This window comes from Protomyctophum parallelum, assembly GCF_964188405.1.
Source record: "Protomyctophum parallelum genome assembly, chromosome: 11".
Taxonomy (NCBI): domain Eukaryota; kingdom Metazoa; phylum Chordata; class Actinopteri; order Myctophiformes; family Myctophidae; genus Protomyctophum; species Protomyctophum parallelum.
The window spans coordinates 43084606-43108798 of record NC_139707.1 but is presented as its reverse complement, the minus strand read 5'-3'; the positions used below and the strand labels follow the sequence as shown (position 1 = coordinate 43108798).

General features: G+C 42.5%; 1 protein-coding gene across 1 annotated transcript in view; it reads left to right on the top strand.

Annotated features, from left to right (window-relative positions):
- arhgef7a (Rho guanine nucleotide exchange factor (GEF) 7a) overlaps positions 1-24193 on the top strand; it is a 53598-nt gene that overhangs the window by 17774 nt on the left and 11631 nt on the right. The window contains exons 5-16 of the mRNA XM_083777312.1: positions 7451-7652; positions 8051-8139; positions 11397-11491; positions 15024-15119; positions 15317-15439; positions 16330-16468; positions 16966-17025; positions 17393-17539; positions 20804-20890; positions 21069-21147; positions 22277-22416; positions 23420-23644. Of these exons, the coding sequence (XP_083633438.1) occupies positions 7451-7652; positions 8051-8139; positions 11397-11491; positions 15024-15119; positions 15317-15439; positions 16330-16468; positions 16966-17025; positions 17393-17539; positions 20804-20890; positions 21069-21147; positions 22277-22416; positions 23420-23644 (1482 nt within the window). The remainder of the gene's footprint in view (positions 1-7450; positions 7653-8050; positions 8140-11396; positions 11492-15023; positions 15120-15316; positions 15440-16329; positions 16469-16965; positions 17026-17392; positions 17540-20803; positions 20891-21068; positions 21148-22276; positions 22417-23419; positions 23645-24193) is intronic.

Below are 24193 nucleotides of genomic sequence, written 5' to 3'. Positions count from 1 at the left end.
TACCATCGTATACATCTTCCCTCTCACTGGTAGCCTTCTGTCACAAATAACTCCTGACACATATGTCCCATATTCTCAATACACTGGCTTCACTTGCTAGAACATTTCCATCTCTATACTCACCTTAACGTGTTACACTACTGTCTACTGTTTGGTCAATTGGTACAAATCATTTTCTCCCTCCCTCACCATCTCTCTTTGCACTTACTGTACATCTCATATACTTTATCTTAGCCCTGACCACTTCTTAGCCCACACCACCTGACATCACATCTCTCTCTTCTTACCCATCATCTAAAAAAAACCCCAATGGGCATTGCCCATTGACATATATTCAAGTCTGTGTGTGTCTGTACATCTGTAATCCACGTAACCCGAGAACCGTTTGCCCCACCGACTTCACCGAATTCGACACACACGTTCCACACACCCACAGGGAGTGCAGTGCCCGGTCTCGAGTTGGTCGGACCCACGGTTGTCCAGAACTGCCACAAAAGGCCCTTTTCATTTTTTCATCTTGAAAAATGGTGGCCATTTAGTTTTTTCAAGTGGACAACGTACTTTTCTGAGAGAGTAGGTTCTGAAGCACTTGTGTACCAAATTTGGTGCTTGTACCATCAAGTGAACGATTCTTATGATATATTGACTTACCTCCACTATGGGGTTGCCATAGCAATGAATTGGCTCATTTGGGCCATGGACAGAGTATTTTGTACAATGGGCTTATTCACACAGCACATATGGTGCTGTTGTTGTTTTTCTCATGCCCATGTATTTTGTTTATGTAAAGAAAACAAATCATGAAAATATATAGTAAAAGCGACTAAAGAATCATAATCGAATTATTGAAAAATGACATTAACATCAATAATTCAATGACAGGATGATCCCTAATGGTCAAAACAATATCAGAAATTAATTTTAAGAGTCAGATTTAGTTGAAATAGACTTATTGTTCCTGTTCTTACTCCTAAAAATGGACAAGTTATGGCCAAGGTCTGTGGAATAGCAAAATGACCTTGACTATGACCTTTCAAGGTCAAAATCACCCCAAATCATCAAAACAATATCAGAAATGAATTCCACACACCACAATTAGTCAAAATGAATGTATTACATGTGCTTAAACACTAAAAAACAAAAAGGTTGGATTTTCATCATAGCCGATGGCGGCCATTTTTGATGTGGCCATTGCGCCATTCGTGGCACTATGGCGGACAAGCACCTCATTGATTTTTCATGTCTAGGGACCCATTGACTCAGTTCAAGTGAGAAATTCCCCCAACACCAAATTGCGATAGGGTCTACAGGCAGGTACTGGACTATAATGTGGTTATATTCATGTAGAACATAGAAGAAATGATTATTATAACTAAAGCTAGCAAAATAAACTAGAATAAAAAACAGTACAGTAGTGCATCCCGTGGATGCAGAGGTCGTTGTTTTATTGCGACCCTTAACTATAAACTGCGTTTTGGGATGCAAAATGCACCCTATTTTAATCTCTGCAGACTCCTGTAATGGCCGCCATCTTTAGCAGCGTTTATCTCCAAATTGAAGCTCAGATGAGGTGATATGAGGTGAGGCACGATGTTAGGAGGTCAATAAAAGATTAGCGCGATGCTCCGGTTAGCAGATCAGTGTTTCATGCTAGTGAAAGGTCAGATCAGTGTTTCATGGCTAGTGAAAGGTCAGAGGTCAAATGCAGTGACGGAAACAGCGTGGGCTAATACTTCTGGTTCAAGAGCCGCGTCACAGGGTCATCTTTTTGTAGTGGTTTGTGTTTTTGCTGTTGCTAGTCATGGCTGCCAGTTCCCACCTGATGTTGTGTGGGAGTCCAGACTGATCCAGACCGTACTGAATAACTGCTAGCTTACATAATGTCTTGAGGCTAGGACTGAAGTCTAAGACATACAGGTCTTTAGCGGTTTCTTCTCCTCCAAAGAGTATGACACAATCTCCCATCATGCAACAGCACATCATAGACGTCGGAGACGGGCCTTTCCTCTTGGGCTCAACCTTCTTCCAGGAGAAGGTCTCTGGACTGAATTTCCACAGGATATTTAAGTACTGGGAGCCTTCCCTGTCTCGACCACCAAATATGTACATCTCTCCATTGTAGGTAAAGGCAAATGGTAAATGACTGTAACTGGAATATGGTCCTTCTGAACGAGGCTGTGCAGAAGGTGTGGACAGCCAGAGGTTGGTCTCTGTGTCAAACACTCTGATGGTGTTGTAGGTGTTGTAGTAGTAGCCTCCAAATACAAACATCTTGGTCCCGATGATGGTTGCAGTGCGACCTGATGAATCAGGAGGTGGAGTTGAAGTTCCTCTGCATATTTCAAACCAGACCATTGTGCTGGTGTCCAACTTGTAGATGTCATTAGTGGGTCCAGTCTGGGTGTATCCTCCATGGATGAACATGCCCTTCCCCAACACACAGGCTGAGTGGTACTTCCTCCCATCTGGAACATTCCCAGAAACATGTGGTTTGAACCATGTGTGGGCGTCAACATCAAATGCATAAAGCACGTTGCAGTAACCTGAGTAATTCCTCCCTCCCCAGAGGTAGACAGTATATTCTATAAACTCAGCTGTGTGGCTGTAGCGCCTGGAGGGAGCCTCAAGGTGGCGTCCTGTTCCAGGCGTTACTGGGGTCAACTCTTTCCAGCATAAAGACACTGTGTTGAAGATCTGCACGTAAATCGGGTTTGCCTCTCCATCAAAGCAGTAGATCTCGTGTCCGACCACCACAGCAGCCTTGTTTCTGTTCCCCGGCCTATGTTCTCCTTTCAGATGTATCGTCCAGTGAAACATTTCACACAGCAGCTCCACCGTCAATGAGCGTTGACAACTAATTTACAGATGAACTTGTTAGGATGAACATAGCTCAGTTTCCTTGTTTCTAACTGATGTTTAGTGAATCGGACAAGTCTTTTTAAAGAACAATTACACGGTTGTGATGTAATTGCATGTGATTATGTCATATTGTCGGATAGCTAATGATGTCACGTGATCTGATTGGCCATTTGGCAGAAATTATAATTCGCTATAGGTATAGTATGTGTTCGACAGAAATGCCAGTACTATGGTGTCAATCATCCATATTTGGGCATATGGACCGAGAGGAAGAAACACAGACAGGCAACACCCGGAACCGGGCTGTTTGTGAGGAAGTGGACTGGCATGAATTTGAAGCGTCTCAAATCCCTGAGCTCAACCCATGTCTGTCCCTATTGGTCGCCTAAGAGCACCTGCTAACCCATGTCTGTCCCTATTGGTCGTCTAAGCGCACCTACTACTAACCCATGTCTGTCCCTATTGGTCGTTTAAGAGCACCTACTGGTGATCTTTGTAGGAGGATCTGGTGGTCTTTGTATGAGGATCTGGTGGTCTTTGTATGAGGATCTGGTGGTCTTTGTATGAGGATCTGGTGGTCTTTGTATGAGGATCTCGGAAGGCTCATTGTCATCCATTTATTGTCCATGTCAACGGTCTTTATATTACAGTAGGCCTCATCTGTGTCATATTTACCTCATAGGCAGCCGCCATCTTGGATCGGGGAAAAACAGAAGGAGAAGAAAAAGTATATCCAGTGTTGTAAATAGGTTTTCAATGTGATGAGTCCCAGGATGCAGGGATGGTCTTTTAGATGAGTCCCAGGGACATTTTATGACTCCCACTTCAACGACATATCTTGGCATTTTTACAAATTGCAGCATTTAACTCCCATTTCATTTTATATGGTTATAATGTGGTTATATTCATGTAGAAAATAGAAGAAATGATTATTATAACTAAAGCTAGCTAAATATACTAGAATAAAAAACAGTACAGTAGTGCATCCCGTAGATGCAGAGGTCGTTGTTTTATTGCGTCCCTTAACTATAAACTGCGTTTTGGGATGCAAAATGCACCCTATTTTAATCTCTGCAAATGTCTTCTAAATCCTACACAGTTTTCTGAAAAACCTATGTTTCTATGTCGGTGGTGCTTGACCTTTTTCATGTCAAGGACCCCCAAAAATATCTGGATTTGGCCGCCGACCCCCATCTGAAAATATGTTGTTCCGCAGGGACCCCCCCAGAAGCAAAGATTTGAGTTTAAAACGTTCGCTCTGAAAGAATATATATTCAAAGATTTGCGCCACATTTTCACAATTAAAACAAAATAGCAGACCTACAAGCTGCACTCGCAAGCTCAAGATCTACAAGCTCATAGCGCGGCACTCTGAGCTAGCTGTAGATCTGCTATTTTTCAATAGCTAAAGCATAACATAATGATTGAAACACCAAAACAGGTTTCCGTTCAGAATGGGTTAAAATGGCAACTGAGACTTACAGTATTGTATTAATATCTGAGACGAAGTATTGCCCTTAAATGAGATGTCCTCTGGATGACATTGACACAATTACTTTTATAGCCGTCCAGAATATGACGGCTATATTAGGTTTACTGCTAATCTTCAGGGTCTTGGCTTACAAACAAGGATATGGCTTATTGCTTTTCTAAAACGGTTACAAACATATAGCAATATTAACCTAATAAAACGATTAAATTCACAAAATATCTACGCTTTGCGCCCACCAGAGCGAGCCACATCACTTCCTTGTTTTGCTCAGCAAGTAGGCTATGTGACGGGAAAATAGCGCTTGATGTCTTTACGCGGCCGCCTGGAGCCACACATTCACAGTCATATGACCCGGGCGGTGCTTAGACGCCCACACGGCATGGGTTTATAAGGCAATCAAGCGCTCCCCTTCCCCAGTACAGCTACAGAGATGCGGAATCGTCTGGGAATGATATAAAGCAGAGCCGAAGAGTTTGATCAATCCTCATGCCCCCCCCCCGCAGCCCCGCCTCCCCGCACCCCCCCCCCCCCCCCCCCCCCGCCGCAGCGCGGAAAAAAATAAGTTGTTTTCGCTGGTACTTTTAAAGCAGCTTCTATAGGCCAATGTCCAAGCCAAGGTGAGGACTTTCAGGACTATATTATTTTTATTATGAGAGAGAGAGAGAGAGAGAGAGAGAGAGAGAGAGAGGGAGAGAGAGAGAGAGGGAGATATAGAGAGATACGGAGAGAGAGAGAGAGAGATCATAGCTGGCGGCGGGTGCGTTTTTGGGTAGGCTACAGAATTGCGTTGGGGGGGGACTGTCGCGGCCGAGCGAAGCGAGGCCGCCGCCGCGGATTTATTTATTTATTTATTTCCCAAATGGTCTAAAAATGAGTTCTTTAGCATACTTTTACCAATTAATTAGCCTATACACAGACAGCGACTGATCAGCCTATTTTGGACGATATGGGTCTTTTCTCGAGTCAGTGTGTAGTCTCACTAGTCTGTGGTTAGGTCTCTTTGGTGAATTCTTGATCAGTATTGGGCGCGTTCGGAAATAGCGCACTGAGCCCACTGTGCAATGCAAACTAATAGGCGAGTGTGCTCCGGTGTGGTATTTCCGAACGCGCCCTTTATGTCACGCCTCAAGAACAACTACAAAAGAAACCCGATTAGCACTTTTTAACACCTCTTGGACGGCCGGTGTCTCTCAAGACAGACTGTTGCCTGAGGAACAACAGGGGAGGCGCTGTTTTCCCGAATATTTGACGATGGGATTCTCAGATTGCCGGCGGAGAGGTCCAAAATGTTCGGAATTCCCAGAAAATATGTAATGTAAATGTAAAATGTCCACGAAAATCTTCATGGGGGCCGAAAGGGGCCCTAGGATTCTTCATGGGGGCCATGGCCCCGTGGCCCCCACAGACTCTACGTCGCTGATATAAAGTGATTGAAGGTGTGGGTTATCGGTGAAATTTACAACGGTCACGTGACGGTAACCAGCCAATCAGAATCAAGTATTGAGACTAACCGTTTTAGAAATATAATTTTTGGGGTCCTTTACATGAAATACTTTGAAAACCACAGTTTTCAAAGTAAAACAGTTTTTTTCTCCAGAAAACGGTCATGATTTAGAAGACATTTGTAGAATCGAGCTCAGATCCCAAATAGATTTTGAGATCACCACCCAGTATTCTGCACAACTTCCATGGTCCCTTTGTTGGGACCATGTGAATCACAGTTCACGTGGTAACTGGAGCCCTTCTTGGTCGACTCTGAGACTATGTACCTCCCCATTATTGTGCATATCATTTCAAATTACTTAATTTCAACAGAGTGACTGTTTATTCGGAACAGACTTATCCTGACTATTTCAGAACCACTTTTGGAGATCAGATTGGGAAACATTGGTGTTAGATGAAATGAAGAAAATGCCAGCACTCATTACATGTCCTTTTCACATGATTGTATTCACCTCTGACGAGAGTGGACAGCGTACGCGTATCGGCCTGGTTGGCCTTCCTCAGAGGTGGACCAAGGCTGAGGTAAATAAAATCATGTGAAAAGGACATATGAGTGCTGGCATTTTCTTCATTTCATCCTGTATCTTCGAGCCTGGCACCTAGAAGGATTGTGTGCTAACCTGGAGTGCTGTGGGTTGTCTGCTTCGGCAGTACTTTTTTCCTCTAACATATAGTAGTTGTTAGAAAATCACCGTGCACACTGTGAACACGGCGCACAAACTAGAGCTGAAATAAATATAATTTAATGCATGAATGAATAACATAATACTGTTCTGTTATACGCCTCGCAAAAAATTCAACGTACTCTGCAATTAATGCTGCTCTTTGAGTTGTCGAACACACCCTTGCCGTGGGCAGGGTTTTACAACGGTATTGTTTGTCTGCAACATTGACATATGCACTCACTTTGTGTCTGCAAAGTGAGTGCATGCCATAAAATAATTGACTGTCAAGCGGCAGCCCATGCATTTCTCTCTCGCTCTCGCTCTCTCTCTATCTCTCTCTATACCGTATCTATCTCTCTCTCTATCTCACTATCTCACACTCACTCGGTGTGTCTGTCTGTCTGTCTCTCTCTCTCTCTCTCTCTCTCTCTATCTTTCTCTCTCTCTCTGTCTTTGCCTTGCTCTGTCTTTCGCATTGGGCAAATGTGTGAGAAAGCACTACCCCTTAAAAGTCTCCTCTTTTTTATTATTATTATTTCTTTCTTCTTACTATGTTCATTAGTACTTTCAAAACTAGTTTACTAATTACCTTTACTGTCTTGTACTGTCTGTCTTTGTTTTATTTGTCTTGTTCTGACCTTGATTGGGGGGGGAGGGGGGGATATTTACATGTCGGATACAACAAAATGTACACATATGTTTTTTCATTTATTCATCAATAAAAATCAAAATAAAGTGTTAAAAAAAAAAAAGTCCCCTCTTTCTAATCTAATCGACTCAACACAGATTCACCGCTCGAATGGGGTGACCGTCCCACACATGATACCCCCATGATACCCCATTTCCATCACGGGTCCACTCTCTGCTCTCTCACCTCTACTGGTTCTACTGCATGTCCTCCACCTTATTCTCCTTTTCTATGTCTTGACAGGACATGTCCGAGAACAGCGGGCAGCAGCTTCTGGTGAAGGCACGCTTTAACTTCCAACAGACCAATGAAGATGAGCTCACCTTCGACAAGGGTGAACTCATCAATGTGACGCGCCAGGAGGAGGGCGGCTGGTGGGAGGGCTCGCTCAATGGCAGGACAGGATGGTTCCCCAGTAACTATGTCCGCGAGATCAAAGGCTGCGGTGTGTATATATATATATATCCCAGAGACTCAATCGAGGAGATTCCATCTCATTAATTAACCACAGCTGCGGTGGAATTCACATACAAGCCACTCGGAGCTGTTAAAGTCACAGCTCATGTTGACACGCAAATGCTAAGTCAAACGTTTTGTGCACCAGATTTTAGTCATTGCTTTTTTTTGCTTACTTTTTTATTTATTATCGAGATAATTGTTATTGTGACATTATTGTGTGTATTGCACATATTTACAGATAATTTGGGTTTTCCAAATGGAAATGAAAAGAAAGAAAAGCAATGTTTGTATTTCTCTCCATGAAACAAAATAACCTTTGAAAGAGAATCGATGGATTATACAATTTAATCATTTAAGACACATTTTCTCTCTCTCTCCTGACAGACAAACAAGTGTCCCCAAAGTCTGGAACCCTCAAGAGTCCCCCTAAGGGCTTTGACACCACGGCCATCAGCAAGACCTACTATAATCTGGTAAGGACCCAGCATAACAGCACAGCACCGCACCGCACCGCACCGCACCGCACCGCACCGCACAGCACCGCACAGCACAGCACAGCAGTGCTACGAAGCAGGCTGTCTTTCTTCCTCTCTCATTTGTTCCTGTATAACAACTTTCAACCTGTTGTTTTGGGCATGTCATTATAGGCCAAAATCTTTTAAAACGTCAGAGCTGATCCTACAACAAGCTCACAATGTGTTTTGCGATAGTGATGTGTTGTGCGGTTGTAGATTGGCTGCTTTTTGTTATGCTCAGAGCTTTCTGAAATTAGACATCACATTTGACGTAATTGGCTTCATGTCTTCGCTCAGTGTGTATGTCTGTGGTCTCGTAGTTAATTGCTATTTGCTGCTTATGCGCCAGGCTTAAAAGGGAGCTAGAAGCAGGTAATTGCATTTTGAAGAAAGATATAACATTTGGGTGGTCTCTCTCTGTCCCTTCAGATCTGAAGGCCTGCACTAGACATAACAATGTATGATAATGCTCGTTGAAAGTTTGTGTACCTGAGGTGTAGTGCGTGTGCCTGTTGGAGCTATTTCCCTGTGTGCTGCTATTCACTTGTTAAGTATACAGTTTGTATCCGTGAAAATAATATTTTGAGTAAAAGCTTAGCTACGTTGTCCTGGTCTTTGTACTGTAGCTACATCGGCATAGCCTTCACTTAATACTATTAATACTAAAATAATTGGTTCTAATACATCTGACCTTTCAATAGAATAATCAATAGATTTCATGTTTATGGTGGATATACAATGGATAATGCAATGGTGACTATGTAGTTAGTTTATTGAACTAATGTCATTCACATTTTTCCAGTGCATGGCCTACTGCAGGCCTTGTTGACTAAATATAGAAGAGATTTTGGAGCTCTTGCTCCTGAAATGATAGATTATTTATATGGGAAAAATCACACCTGTGTGAAGTGAGGGGCGCTCTTATCATCGTACATCATCATGAAGCATCATGTCGATTTGCTCAGACACGTATTATGACGTGAAATTCTCCATTCATTGTCAATGGGAATCTTAACAAAAATACCGATTTACTCAGACACATATGACGTAAATGGGAATTTTGTGTAGGACGAAAATGGCCGATTTGCTCGTCCACATATGATGTAAATTCTCCATTCATTGTCAACGGAATTTAATGTTTGCGTTGTACAAAAATCGACACTATAGCTGAATATATCTCTCAAACCGCTCGTCAACGGGTGAGCCCGTTATTGAACCTGCTGAGAAGCACAGCTGGCCAGAGCGGAGTGGGTGGGGCTTAGCGTTAGTGAAGGGTCCATTATGATGGATACACATTTCTTTTTTTTTCTTTTTTTTAAAGATTTGCTTCAGTCTTTTCTGCCTTTTTTATTGATGGTATCAAGTGAAGACGGACAGGGGAGAGAGACATGCCGCAAAGGTCGTCATGAACGAGGACTCGAGGCCAGTGCGCCTGGACCGCTAGACCAGCGGGCGCACCGATGGATACACTCTCATAGATGAATCTATGGAACCGTGCCCTGTAGGCACAGGTGTAGCTAATCAGTGCTAATCACCACTGTGATGGCTGCGCCCAGGGTACAGCTCCGTGGATTAGTCTAGTAGAGAATCATGTGATCAGTTTGGAGTCTCGATCTTGGATGATCTTGGAGCCTAGTGTGTGCAGTGCAGTTCACAGGCCACTTGGCAGAGATTAGAAATGGAGAAAAGCAAGCATGTTTGGGAGAGCAAGATGTCTTAAATATCCTATTTAATGTATATGAAATTGATGACATCATTTCAGTTTGACCAAACTATTGTTATTTTTAGAACATGCATATTCGGGGCACGAGCTATCCGCGCATATGGTGTACTGTAACCATAGGTGGTACGATATGTACCATAATGGTGTACTGTACCATAGGTGGTACGATATGTACCATAATGGTGTACTGTACCATAGGTGGTACGATTGACATCAATTATTGGAACCTTCCAGACGTATAACCCCTACACGGTAAACTCCACAGTCCACACACGGATGCGTATTGACAGGTCTGGTGTAGCCTCGGGCGTAACTAGTGGGCAGGTTGACTTGGCAATTATTCAGGTCAGCGATATGAATATTGGATTCTTTCCACTTGTCTTGGCACAAGAATATTATTATTTATGTGTTCATTTTGAATCTCTGTTGGGAATATTTAAACTCTGCCCTCCACAGTTAAATGAATAATTGGGAAACACTTAGTGGTTAGAGAGGGACAGACAGTAGGCTGAGGAGAGATGGGAGGGGGGGGGGATGACATGCAGTAAAGGCCGTCGGGATCGAGAGTCGAACCCGCGGCACACTTGCCAGACTGGATTACCAGCCAAGTTATTTCCAGGCCATCCAGTCTTCTATCTTAGAGGACGTTAATGTCTAGCTTTCTAGATTTTACTTCCCCTTGTCGGCCCCCGTATTTTATCCCCACAGCCTCATATCCACACTTTTCCTGGGCTGTGTGTGCGCTCCAGTTCCTGTTGATTTAATTGGATATCATTGGTCATCTGACCAGTTTCATTGGATCAAATCGACAGGAACTGGAGCACACACAGCCCAGGAAAAGTGTGGATAGAAGGTGTGGGTTTTTTTGAGGGGCATGCGACACTAGCCCCTCCTATAAACAGCTATAGGGTAGATTCTGTCTTGACACAAACATTAAATGCCGTTGACAATGAATGGAGAATCTACGTCGTATGTGTCTGAGCAGCAAATGGGCTGTTGGTGGAAACCCTTGGCCAAGGTTTCTAGGTTGGTATAAGGTCAATAATTGATTAGAGCGCCCCTCACTTCACACAGGTGTGATTCTTTTTCATGTATATAAAGCTGCTATGTGCTGCTGACACGGGTCTATATTAGACCATTTTGGGCGGGAACCCCTTTTGGTGTTTTAAACATGTTATAATTTAGCTATTGAAAAATAGCAGATCTACAAGCTAATAGCGCGCCACTATGAGCTTGTAGGTCTGATATTTTTGAAAAATCGTGAAAATGTCTTTATGAACACATTTATTGCCGGATTAATCATCAACTTCACCCGCTTTTTTCACTAACCTTTTGAAGGATCGCCCGAGACTCAGTCTTGGGTGGGTCAGTACAAACATAATAATACTGATAACTAGTACTGTTAGTTATTTCTTTTTACCTGGTGTAAGATGTTGTTTACTCTGAGTTGGACTGTTGGTAATACTTTCCCTTTCTTTTTTGTTCATTGAAGGTGCTACAGAACATTCTGGAAACGGAGACAGAGTATTCCAAGGATCTCCAGAGTCTCCTGACCAACTACCTGCGATCTCTGCAGAGCACAGACAGGTACGACCTCATTTATAAAGAAATGATTTACAAGCTTGTAAATCGCCTCATTTTTGAGAATGAGGATAGGGGGATCCCGTCCTAACATTATGACGTCATTCAAGAATCATAATTATGGCTCAAATAACCCAACATCAAAAATGTCTTGTTTGACTAAAATTGTAGAGTCACTAGTCAATTTAATTATCAATTTAGTAAATGTGTCACTGCTAAATCCTGTTCATATCAATCCAGGTTCATGCCTTCCATTTCTGCCATCACTTTGCATGTGAATTACATTGTCATATGTCACTGTCTATCTGTGCTAGATTGATCCTCGGACTAACATCATACTTGTTCTTATGTCTGGCTTTCACCCCTTGAACAATTTGCACCTATTTTGATTTATGTGCTTATGTCCTTTTATTAACTGTATTCATACCCTGGTTTTACTATTACTTGTCTTACTATTTTATCATTTATACTTTTCAGTCCTCAATGATTTTGTCAATTTGAAATGGGGACAATTTATCATTTAGCAAAGAAAGGCTATAAGACCAAAAAACGGCTGTACAGCGTGACTTCAACATTTCCGTCTGGCGACTCTGAACTCGTGTAGGCCTTTGTCTACACCCATTTTTCCATCGTAGACATGCAGAGCAGCATTGTCTAACACTTTGACAGGCATCTGGACACATCAAATCCACTCCAAACTATATATCATCATACTATAATTATAACAATGTGTGTCTGTGTCTGTGTGTGTCTGTGTGTCAGAAACACCGCCGTAGCTCCTCATTGCCTGCACCAATCGCTCCCACTTTTCACACCGGCATTGACCATATGAATATGGAGGGCGTAACGAAGCCCTTTTTTTGATTTCACACATTAATGATTATTAATGAATTTATTAGTGAATTAAAAACGCACCGGGCGCAGTACAACCCACAAATATCCCACAACGGGTAAGGGCGATATCTAACACACTAATACACAAAAAATATAACTTTTATAAAGGCATACATGGACCTGCACGGTTGCACGCCTATTTTATTTCCATTATATTTCCAAGTGACAATGAAAAACAATTAAAATCAAGCGATATGGAAACAAACTAACAGCCTACCGATATTTTCTATATTGCTATAAGGTGCTTAACACATTCAGACCGTATAACTAATCCAACCGACGGACACACGTGTACACACGTCCTAGCGCATTTTCTTTTTCTTTTTTTTTTTTTTTAGATATTTTTTTTGCGGCTTACGCCTTTTATTGATTTTTTAAGGGACAGACAGTAGGCTGACAGGAAACGGGAGAGAGATGGGGGATGACATGCAGTAAAGGCCGTGTCGGGTTCGGGAGTCGAACCCGTGGCACACTGCGACTGGATTACCAGTCCGGTGCCCAGACCGTTACGCCACGGCCTGGGCTCCTAGCGCATTTTCATTGATGTCAAACGAGTTGGCCTCTCCTTCTGCACCATACTCCTTGCTCTTCACGCATGCGTGTTGTCGTTCACTTCCCTGTTTACCGCTCACAAAGAGAGGCTCGGCGCGCGTAATCTGAGGAGCTCTCCGTGGTTTTGACCAGATGGATTTACTAAGCTCTTCATTCTTCTGACTTCAACGTGCCTCTCGTTCAAAATATGAAGCGAGGGATTATTCAGTGACTTGATCATAATGACAGCGAGGTAAGCAAACAAAAATATGTCTCCCGGTTTTTGTCCGGAAAGGAAGGGGGGAGCTTACAGAGTAAAAGCGGACATATTTTCCCGGCACCCCGAGCTTCTATTTTGAAAGAAATCCCGGCGCTGATTGTGTTCTGACCTGAGAACAGATTCTAAAAAATGTCAGTCGTTCTTCGATTTTTCAAAAAATAGCAGACCTACAAGCTCGTAGCGCGCCACTCGGTGGCGCGCTATGAGCTTGTAGATCTGCTATTTTTCAATAGCTAAAGCATAACATGATGCCAACACCAAAATGGGTTCCCGTTCAGAATGGGTTAACAGTCATGTTCATCAAATTAGAAATACAATGTTCTCCAGATATAAAGAAAACTGGTGTAGGGACCTATGGTATAAACCTAAGTTGAGAACCTACTGCCTTATAAAGGACATATATACCGTAGAACCGTATGTGAAGTATAATTTAAACAAAAGACAACGATCTTGTGCACAAATAAGGTCAGGAACATTACCATTAGCACTGGAGACTGGCAGGTTTAATGCCACTCCTGATGAAGAGAGATCTTGCCTGTTCTGTGATCTTGATGAAATTGAAAACGAAGTTCACTTTTTGTTTTACTGCTCTAAATATGACGACTTAAGGGATATTTTGGTTGACAAGATGTCTTATATCTGTGGGGATTTCCTAGATTCAAATGACTATGTAAAAATGGAGATATGTTTTTCCAAAGGGACTTTTGTTGTGGCAGATTTTATTTGTCAAGCTTGGGAAAGAAGACCTCTGTCTTCTTTCCCAAGCTTGACAAATATACTCTGTATAAATCTGAGTTGTAATATAATGAATTATGTAATGTAAACATGCTGTAAATGCGTGAATTATGTAATGTAAACATGCTGTAATTATGCAATTGTGAAATGGTGTCTTATAAACCCATGAGGGTTGGGCACATTGTGTGCAGGACACGGAAATAAATAAACAATCATCAAATCAATCATCATCATGCAGATAAGATTGCAGATCTGGATCTGACCTAGGCTATACGAGAGCATTTACGGGAGTTGGGACTGGCGGTGCTGTAATCTTTTCATGGACAGTCAGGTCTCCAACCTTGTATACAGAATCTGCGTCCTCTGGAATTATGTACAACCTAAGGATACAAACGCTACAAACCTGTGCACGGCGCAAGTGGTCTTCATGCTGTGGATTTATTTGGACCACCGGGAAATCGGAGCATACCGGCACACATCAGGCACCAGCCTTCATCCATATTATGTTTATGCATTCATTCATCTTTCACTCCATAAACATTTAGATTATGACTATCTCTCATCTACAGTATGTGGCGTCACGGCAGCCTGTGACTCAGGGGGGATAAATAACTGCTTTATTTTAGTGTAACTCAAACGCACCGCGCCCTTGTTAGCGCGTAAAAAGAAAAAGAACATTAAGTATATAAATCACAAGCCTGACCACCATAGTTTTTAGTGTGTGTGTGTGTGTGTGTGTGTGTGTGTGATAACCGGGGATGGTTCAAATGTGATTGTGTATGTATGCTGTAGGTCTGCTATTTTCGAAAAATCGTGAAAATGCGGCACAAATCTTTTAATATATTCTTTCAGAGCGAACGTTTTTAACTCAAATCTTTGCTTCTGAGGGGTTCCTGGAATAACATTTTCAGATGGGGGTCGGTGGCCAATTACATATAATTTTTGGGATCCTTGACATGAAATATTGAGCACCACTGATACAGAATTTTTCAGAAAACTGTATGAATTTAGAAGACATTTTTTTAATTTCGACGTCGGGCCTACAGTAAATGAGTTAACCATTGAATATACACGGTATCCTCTTATTCTCTCCTCCAGGCTGAGTGCTTCAGACGTCTCTTTTATTCTGGGGAACCTGGAGGAGATAAGCACCTTCCAGCAAATGCTGGTCCAATCACTGGAGGAGTGCACCAAGTAAGTCCCGCCCCCAATAGATAGTCTACTGCAGCAGCACACTGTGCTGTTTCATAATGGCTACAGGGACACCTACTGTTTGTCTGTGGTACCACATGCTGTTCTGTTGTCAGGATCTATTTATTATTACTGTGGTTCTGTTTTGAGTCTACAATGTCTTTATTTGATTGGTGTTATTTTTTTGTTGTTGTTCCCAGGCTTCCAGAGTACCAGCAAAAGGTCGGAGGCTTCTTTCTTAACCTCATGCCACAGATGAAGGCTCTTTATGTGGGATACTGCTCCAACCACCCCTCTGCAGTCAATGTGCTCACCCAGCATAGGTACGCCTTATCTCCTGCCTCTTCCAATACTTTCTCCCCCCAACAAGATCACCCCTATTCACTATTGCAGCAGGGCTGCATGATTATGGCCAAGTAAAAAGTTTATATTTTAATCAGGATTATAAATCAGGATTATTGATAGTGATGATTTTTTTTTTTTTTTAATCAAAGCTAGGCTTTGTCTAGCATTGTACAGTGAAATTGCTATGCCCAAATGGCATGTAAAGGCCTCTGATGGACGGACAGATGGCTAGGAACTGTGTAGTGTGGAGGAGAGGTGCAACAGCTGGCCAAATAAGGTTTTTGGAAGTATAATGAATGCTTAATGTGAAACAAAGAATCAAGATTGTTTTTCAGATTCATTTAATTGTTCCCTCCTAACTTGCAAATGTTAAATAATAGCTAGTATTGAGGAGTGTTGCAACACTAGCAATGTCTACCGGTACTTAAATGCAGTGCCGTAAATACATTTATAATTATACTTATTCCTTTTAACCCATTCTGGACGGGAACCCCTGTTGGTGCTTTAAGCATTATGTTATGCTTTAGCTTGTAGATCTGCTATTTTTGAAAAATGTTGAATATGTGGCCCAAATCTTATAATATATATTCTTTCAGAGCGAATGTTTTTAATTCAAATCTTTGCTTCTGGGAGGTCCCTAGAACAATATATTTTCAGATGGGGGTCGGCGGCCAATTGCATATATTTTTGGGGGTCCTTGACATGAAAATGTTTGAGAACGACTGACAGAAACATGGGTCTTTCAGAAAAATGATTTAGAAGACATTTGTAGAATCGTCCTCGGGTCTAAATGGGTTCAAATTAATCAAATGGTGACAGGCGATCAGACAAACTCTTTCTCCCCCTCTCTCTCTCTCTCTCTCTGTAGTGAGGCGCTGGGAGAGTTCATGGAGGGGAGGGGTGCAGTCAGCCCAGGCATTCTTACCCTGACCACGGGCCTCAGCAAACCCTTCATGAGACTCGACAAATACCCTACCTTACTAAAAGAGCTGGAGAGGCACATGGAGGTGTGTGTGCATCTATCTGATTCATCATTTTCATTAACCACTTGAGCTCTAGCATCCCTATTCCGGGCATACCATAAATAGACACTATATGGCAGGTAAATAAAGTGTTGGCATGTGGAGTTTGCTTTCGAGTTGCCCAAACTGCAAGTGCACATATGAGTGAGGAGTCTGCTAGAAACACGACATGAGATATATATATATATATATATATATATATACAGTATATATAGCTAGATAGTTGTAAACACAACACGAGATCACAGGTATCGTTCTCGTCTTAACACAGGAATTGTGGAATCGGATCTTGAACGAATTCAAGAATTCAACTCACAATTCATTGCAATGCGTCTTGAGCTTGTAGATCTGCTATTTTCCATGGAAACAGGAGGGGGGCATACTATAGAATTCTAGAGGCTGTATAAGTGGTTACTGTCTGCGTGCTTGTGCTATATAACTTATTTGTTTCTTGTTTCCCCCCTCCTCTTCCTTTCATTTAGGAGAATCACCCAGACAGGCCGGATATTCAGAAGTGCATGGCAACGTTCAAGAACGTATCCGTAAGTCCTTTTTCTGTGACCGAGACACACCAACATAAATAGCCCATTTTAGGCAGGAACCCCTTTTGGTGTTAGCATCATGTCATGCTTTAGCTATTGAAAAATAGCAGATCTACAAGCTCATAGCGCGCCAACGAGTGGCGCGCTACGGGCTTGTAGGTCTGCTATTTTTGAAGAATCGTGAAAAGTGACATGAAAGTGTTTGAGAACGACTGACATGGAAAAACATCGCTTTTTCAAGAAAACAGTCAGGATTTAGAAGACATTTTGCAGAATCGTTCCCAGGTCGAAAGGGGATGGATAACGAGCTCTATTCTGACCAGCTGTTGGGGCTCGTTGTTTCCCCAATGTGTACCGTCCAATGCAGGCGCAGTGTCAGGAGGTCCGGAAACGCAAGGAGCTGGAGCTGCAGATTCTGACCGAGTCCATCCGACTGTGGGAGGGCGACGACATCAGGACCCTGGGCTCTGTGCTCTACATGAGCCAAGCCATGGTCCACAGCCCGGGAGCGGAGGTACACAAGCACCACCCATCCATCCATCCCCTGCTCCTCGCTCAAATAGCCCACTATAGAGCGTCGCAGTCCCTCCCCCTTTCAGAACAACGAGTGGCCCAGGAAATGAATCCCAATGCATTTTTCTCCATAGGCATTTCAAAACGTATTTATTTAAAGACCTTTTAAGCGTCGTACGAAGCCAACTCTTGCCGTGACAAATCATGACGACACACACAATTTTTCGGGCCAAACAAAGAATTGGAAAGTAGAAATAAAACGGCAGGTTGCAACACTTTTCTTTGTCGTTTTTCTTCTTTGTAATTATTTGTTTGGTCCAAAATATTGTGTGTGTTGTCATGATTTGTCACGACAAGAGTTGGCTTCGTACAACGCTTAAAAGGTCTTTAAATAAATACGTTTTGAAATGCCTATGGAGAAAATGCATTGGGATTCATTTCCTGGGCCACTCGTCGTTCTGAAAGGGGGAGGGACTGCGAAGCTCTATAGCAGTGTTGTTTTTGGCAGCAAAATTTGATTTTAGTTTTAGTCATAGTCTCGTGTAGTTTTCATTTAGTTTCAGTCACATTTTAGTCACCCGGAATGTTTTAGTGTTAGTCTAGTTCTACAGTTGATTTAGTCGAACAAAGTGTATTTTGGCGGGCTTTGATGCCGATCTACAAGCCCACAACGTGTCTCGCTGCGACGCGTTGTGAGCTTGTACATCGGCTATTTTCAGCATGCAACTAATTGTAAAATGACTCTTGTCCACTGGCACTAACGTTTTAGTCTAGTTTTTATTTGTTGACGAAATTGTCAGTATATTTTTCGTCATAGTTTTAGTCACCATATCTTAGTTTTCATGTAGTTTCCATGTAGTTTTCATCAGTGGAAAAAGGTAGTCGACGAACATTTTTCGTCTTAGTTTTTAGTCGACAAAATCAACACCGCAGAATAGTAATACCATTTTGCTCCCTTTGCTCAACCTTTTGTACTTTCTAATAATGCATTTTTCCCCTCCATTCTTTAAATGGTAAATGGTTGTATTTATATAACGCTTTTATCCAAAGCGCTTTACATAGATATGCATTACATTCATACACCGATGCCGGAGGAAACCATGCAACCTGCACATCGGAGAGCATTTTGCAATTATTCATTGCTTGGAAATGTTACATTGTACTCCTTAAACCTTTGTTGGTTTAAGCCAGGTATAATGTTTTGAGTGATTCCACTCATGATAAATGACTGAAGTTTGCCAGCTCGATATGTCAGTGATCCAATATCCGATACACATATTATCATGGATTAAGGCAAATATACATCATTTATTGTCAGAAATGTCTGACGTAACACCTTGCCCCAACATACATTACACAGCGTTTTCTGCATATCACACCGACTTCTTCGTGATGACATAACTATCCAGACGTAATCCTCCATTGTGACTGAACAGCACTTTTGCCTTCCAACAGAGAGCATTTCTAACGGACAGAATCCTCCATTGCGACTGAACAACACCTTCCCCAGAGGAAGAGGGCTTATTTTTATTATTATTAAGCTCAGAATAACTCTTGTTATGACTAGGGGCCACCTGTCTCAGTCAGAGGTGTTGACTGTTCTATCTCTTATTGACATTTATCATGACATAACTCCCTATTATGACAGAAAGAGTGCCTCGCTTTGGACAGGACCGTGTATGTATTACCCATGGGGAAACGACAACTTATCTATCAGAAAAACAGCTGTTGGTTAGTTGAAATGTCCATACAAATTGTTGTCTGAGTCACTTTCAATTTAGTGGGCACCAAACACTCCCTAGTGATGCAAACTGCTGACTGGATGTTGACATTAAGGGCGTTCACTAATCTCCTAGTAACCATAAACTGTCGAAGCTTGTCTATACTATAGAAGACCCGACAGACACTGGAGCAGCTCGGGACAGTTTAAGCCTTTTATTTATTTATTCAGGTGCTAGTACAAAGAATGACTGACGTTTTCGATCTTGCGGTCTTCCTCAGAGTCTTAACCCATACTGGGGCGGGAACCCTTTTAGGTGTTTTCTGCATTCTGGCATACTTTTAGCTATTGAAAAATAGCAGATCTACAAGCTCGTACGAGCATGTAGGTCTGTTATTTTTGAAAAATCGTGAAAATCTTTGAATATATATTCTTTCAGAGCGAGTGTTTTTAACTCAAATCTTTGCTTCTGAGGTGTTTCCCTGGAACTACATATTTTCAGATGGGGGGGGGGGGGGGGTCGGCGGGCAATTACATACATTTTTGGGGGTCCTTGACATGAAATTGTATGAGAACCACTGACATAGAAACATAGGGTTTCTCAGAAAACTGTCATGATTTTAGAAGACATTTGAAGAATCGATTTAGAAGGGTCTAAATGGGGTTAACCCATTCTGACCGGGCACCCATTTTGGTGTCAGCATCATGTTATGCTTTAGCTATTTAAAAATAGCAGATCTACAAGCTCATATCGCGCCACCGAGTGGCGCGATACGAGCTTGTAGGTCTGCTATTTTTGAAAAATCGAAGAGCGACTGACATTTTTAGAATCTGATCTCAGGTCAGAATGGGTTAATCAGACCAGTGTGTGTCCAGTGGAAACCTCGTATGAATCTGATCTCAGGTCAGAATAGGTTAACTGTCCCAGCTGCTCCAGAGTCCAGTATCCCTCCTTCTGCGACCGTTGCCCCCTGCCCCTGTCTACATACTATACTACTAGAGCTGTATGTATATCGGTTTGGCCGATTATTTATATATATATATATATATATATATATATATAGCCCATTATTTGACCATTTTGATGACTTTGTATAGGCGTCCTGTCCTGACTTTTCACCTTTTTTTTAAATAGCAGATCTACAAGTAATTTGGGGATAAGTTTGAATAGGGCCCATTCTGGCCGGGAACCCATTTTGGGGTTCTGTACAGTATGTACAACAGTCGGCTTAAATGGGTTTGTGGTTAAATAAAACCACAGTTCAGTTCGTGTGTATTTTATATTTGTCTTACACTAAGCGTGTATTATTTGCATTTATTTATTTCCATTTAAAGTTTTCTTATAGAAACTTTCATCAAAGGAATCAAATTGGTTTCAAGACTGTTTTGATCCGCCGTTCTTGTCTATATTATGTTTAGTTTTCTTGTTTAGTTTTTTTTGGGGGGCGGGGTTCAGTAGCTTCATGCTTATGACTTACAATTCATTTGACTGGCGCCGGGAGTTGAATGAATTAATCAAGTAACACTTTTCAAACCTCCCCTCAGGAGAAGTGTGAGCGCTATCTCATGCTCTTCCCCCACGTCCTCCTCATGCTGTCTGCCAGCCCCAGAATGAGTGGCTTCATATTCCAGGTCAGGCTAAATCCGCAACTAAGTTCTCACCACAAGCTGCACGTAACAGTTCCATTCTAATTTTCTCGTTGAGGTCCGTCCGGCTTCTATTAAATCCTGATCGTATTCCTGGTTATACACTTGTTTGCTTACCGTGCTGTTATTCACTGTACTTGTGTGATGATTCTTTGCGCTGCAGGGAAAGCTGCCATTGGCTGGCATGACGGTGACCAAACTGGAAGACTGTGAAGCCCACAAAAATGCCTTTGAACTCATTGGTAAGAGATAATGTGTCATGTGACTGCAATTTTAATATGCTAGAGGTCGGGCCCCTTCAGACCGCAGCCGTCTTGCCAGCAAGGTGCTACCTAGGTGCCACTTCCCATAGACAGCCCATTCATCCAAACAGAAAAGTCCTCTCTAATTATATTAAACAACGTCAAACTCACCAACATTGCAGCTGTAGGGAAAGCTTGAATTATCCTCTTTCTATCTGCAAAGTGTTTTTCATAAAAATCCACCGTAGGCATGTTATGAGCTCCTTCCTGTTAAGAAATTCCTTGCAGATTAGTAATAAGTATCAGAGTATGGAAGCGCTCGTTATCAGTGTGCAAATTCAAAACAGGTGGTTTGGTCGTTGAGTGATAGTCATCGAGCGCTTCCAAACTCCAACACTCCAAAAAAATCACATGCAAGGAATTTCTTGACAGGAAGTAGCTCATAAAATGTCTACGGTGGATTTTTATGAAGCAAACACTTTACAGATTGAAAGAGGATAATTCAAGCTTTCCCTACAGCTGCAATGTTGGTGATTTTGACGTTGTTTAATATAATTAGATTGGACTTTTCTTTTTGGATGAATGGGCCGTCTATGGGAAGTAGCACCTAGGTAGCACCTTGCTGGCAAGATGCCTGCGGTCTGAATAGAGACAATTGCGGCCCTCACACCTATGTGTATGTCTGAGGGTTTTTGTCAAGAGTACCCGTTGTACCCGTCAGCTTTTGTCCCTTTTGTGCCCAGGGGCATAGCAGTTGGATCTGTGGCTCTGGAACACCCGGGGTCTCTATCTGTCAGTGTCCGTTTGTGCCCATATATATACGGAGCTTACTGATTTGTCTGCGCCTGATGCCATGACGACGCACTCCGTATTTGGGCATAGCTGCGTCATGGTGACATGAGCGCGACAACGTGGTGTTTTCTACTCAAGAGTGTAGAGTAGGAGAGTAGCGACACGCTAGCGACACTATAGCCCATGATGGGCTATAGTTCCAAACATAGCTCCTATGGCTGGAACTATCCCATTGAGATAGAATGAGCACTTCCGCATTCCATTGTTAGAATGGGAGCCAACGCTATAGTGTCGCCGCTCTCTTGCTATTATTACTCCGGTTCTGCTGTGTCTGCAGGTAGTCAGTTTGAGCGCCTCCAGGTGGCGTGCAGCAACCAGCAGGACCTGCAGGACTGGACGGAACAGCTCGGCAGGCAGACCAAGCACACCGCGGCCTCAGCTCCCTGCCACAAGCCTCTCACTGTGCCCTGCCACACGGTCCGCACGCAACACACACACACACACAATAATATAAAATGAATAATGAATAAAGTATTCAATCAATCTTTTGAAGTAACTTTGGATTAACCCATTCTGACCTGAGATCAGATTCATACGAGGTTTCCACTGGGACACACACTGGTCTGATTAACCCATTCTGACCTGAGATCAGATTCTAAAAATGTCAGTCGTTCTTCGATTATTCAAAAATAGCAGACCTACAAGCTCGTATCGCGCCACTCGGTGGCGCGATATGAGCTTGTAGATCTGCTATTTTTCAATAGCTAAAGCATAACATGATGCCAACACCAAAATGGGTGCCCGTTCAGAATGGGTTAACTTACATACACCGGTAATAAGGTGTGGACAGTCACCATTCAGCCCTACAGTAGTTAGTTAGTTAGTTTATTTATCTCAGTCATTTACAATACAGTACATTTCAGAATGAGAGTTACACAATTACAGTTTGACTGAAAAGGTTTGGGCTGAAGCCGAAGCTTATTATGCCCACCTTATTAATGATTCAAATAATAAAAGGGGAAAAAAAGAACAGAAAAACAAAACAAAAACAAGAGCAATAGCAATGGGAAAACTGATTCTCTATAGTGCTGTACTTCTTATATATCAATGATAAACAGAAAATACATGTTTGGCTTATATGCCTTATACTAGTTTAAATCGTGCTTATATATTTGAAGTGGTTGCTTCAAATATAGTGTATATTTTTATTATTGTTTACTTTTTACTGCATATGTGTTTGTATATTTGTGTTTGAAGTGGTTACTTCAAATTATTTATATATTATTTTTATTTATATAATTTTGTAATATCTACTGCCTAGTTAAACCTGGTAGGGTGGAAATTGAAAACGCACAGTACAGTACCAGGCGTTCCGGGGACCAACAGTTGGGGAATCCCTGTATAGTGGATGTTATATTTCCAGTGCGCCATTGCAGCAGCGAGTGAAACCTACGAATGTATTCTTCCGCTGCTCCCTCAGCTCCCGTCTCACCCCCTGACTCCGTCCCGCCACGCCGAGGGGAGGGCCATGACCGTGGCGCCGGCCTACCACACCCTGCCCCACCCCTCCTCCCACAGCACCTCTCTCAGCTCCTCCATGATGTGGGGACCCCTGGAGCCGCCCAACACCCCCAAGCCCTGGAGCCTGAGCTGCTTGCGCCCCGCGCCCCCTCTAAGGCCCTCGGCCGCTCTCTGCTACAAGGAGGTAGAACCTTTTCCTCCTCTGGCTAGTCTAGTGCAGGGGGGCAGTCAGCCAGATATTTCGTGAAGCCTCATTTGAAATCGGTAGTTCATATAATGGCCTGTTGTGGCGCTGGACTGGACCCAAAAAGCCCCATAGCTCCATAGAGGCCCATGTATTTTGGCCCAACTTCACCTAGACTGTATTACCTTAATAAACATGGTCATGAATACTTTCTTCATCCAGTCACTAGTTTAAAGTCTCATTTCTAATATCATAATATTCTTTTTGGAAAATTATGGTCCCATTAATTAAAAAAATGACCATAAAGAAACAAAACCATCGCGTATGTTCTGAGGGGCGTGGCTACCGTTACAGTCTATGATCGGGATTCCCCTCCCACTCGAGTCAAAATAAAAACCAACGGAGAAGAAGGGGGGAAGTCCCGCCTCGTTGTCTGGGCAGCCAATGGCCAGCTGGTCCAAAACGGAGCCAGCCAATGGCCAGCTGGTCCAAAACGGATCTAGAAAGATGGCGACTTACATCAGGAATTACCATATTATTACAGGCTTC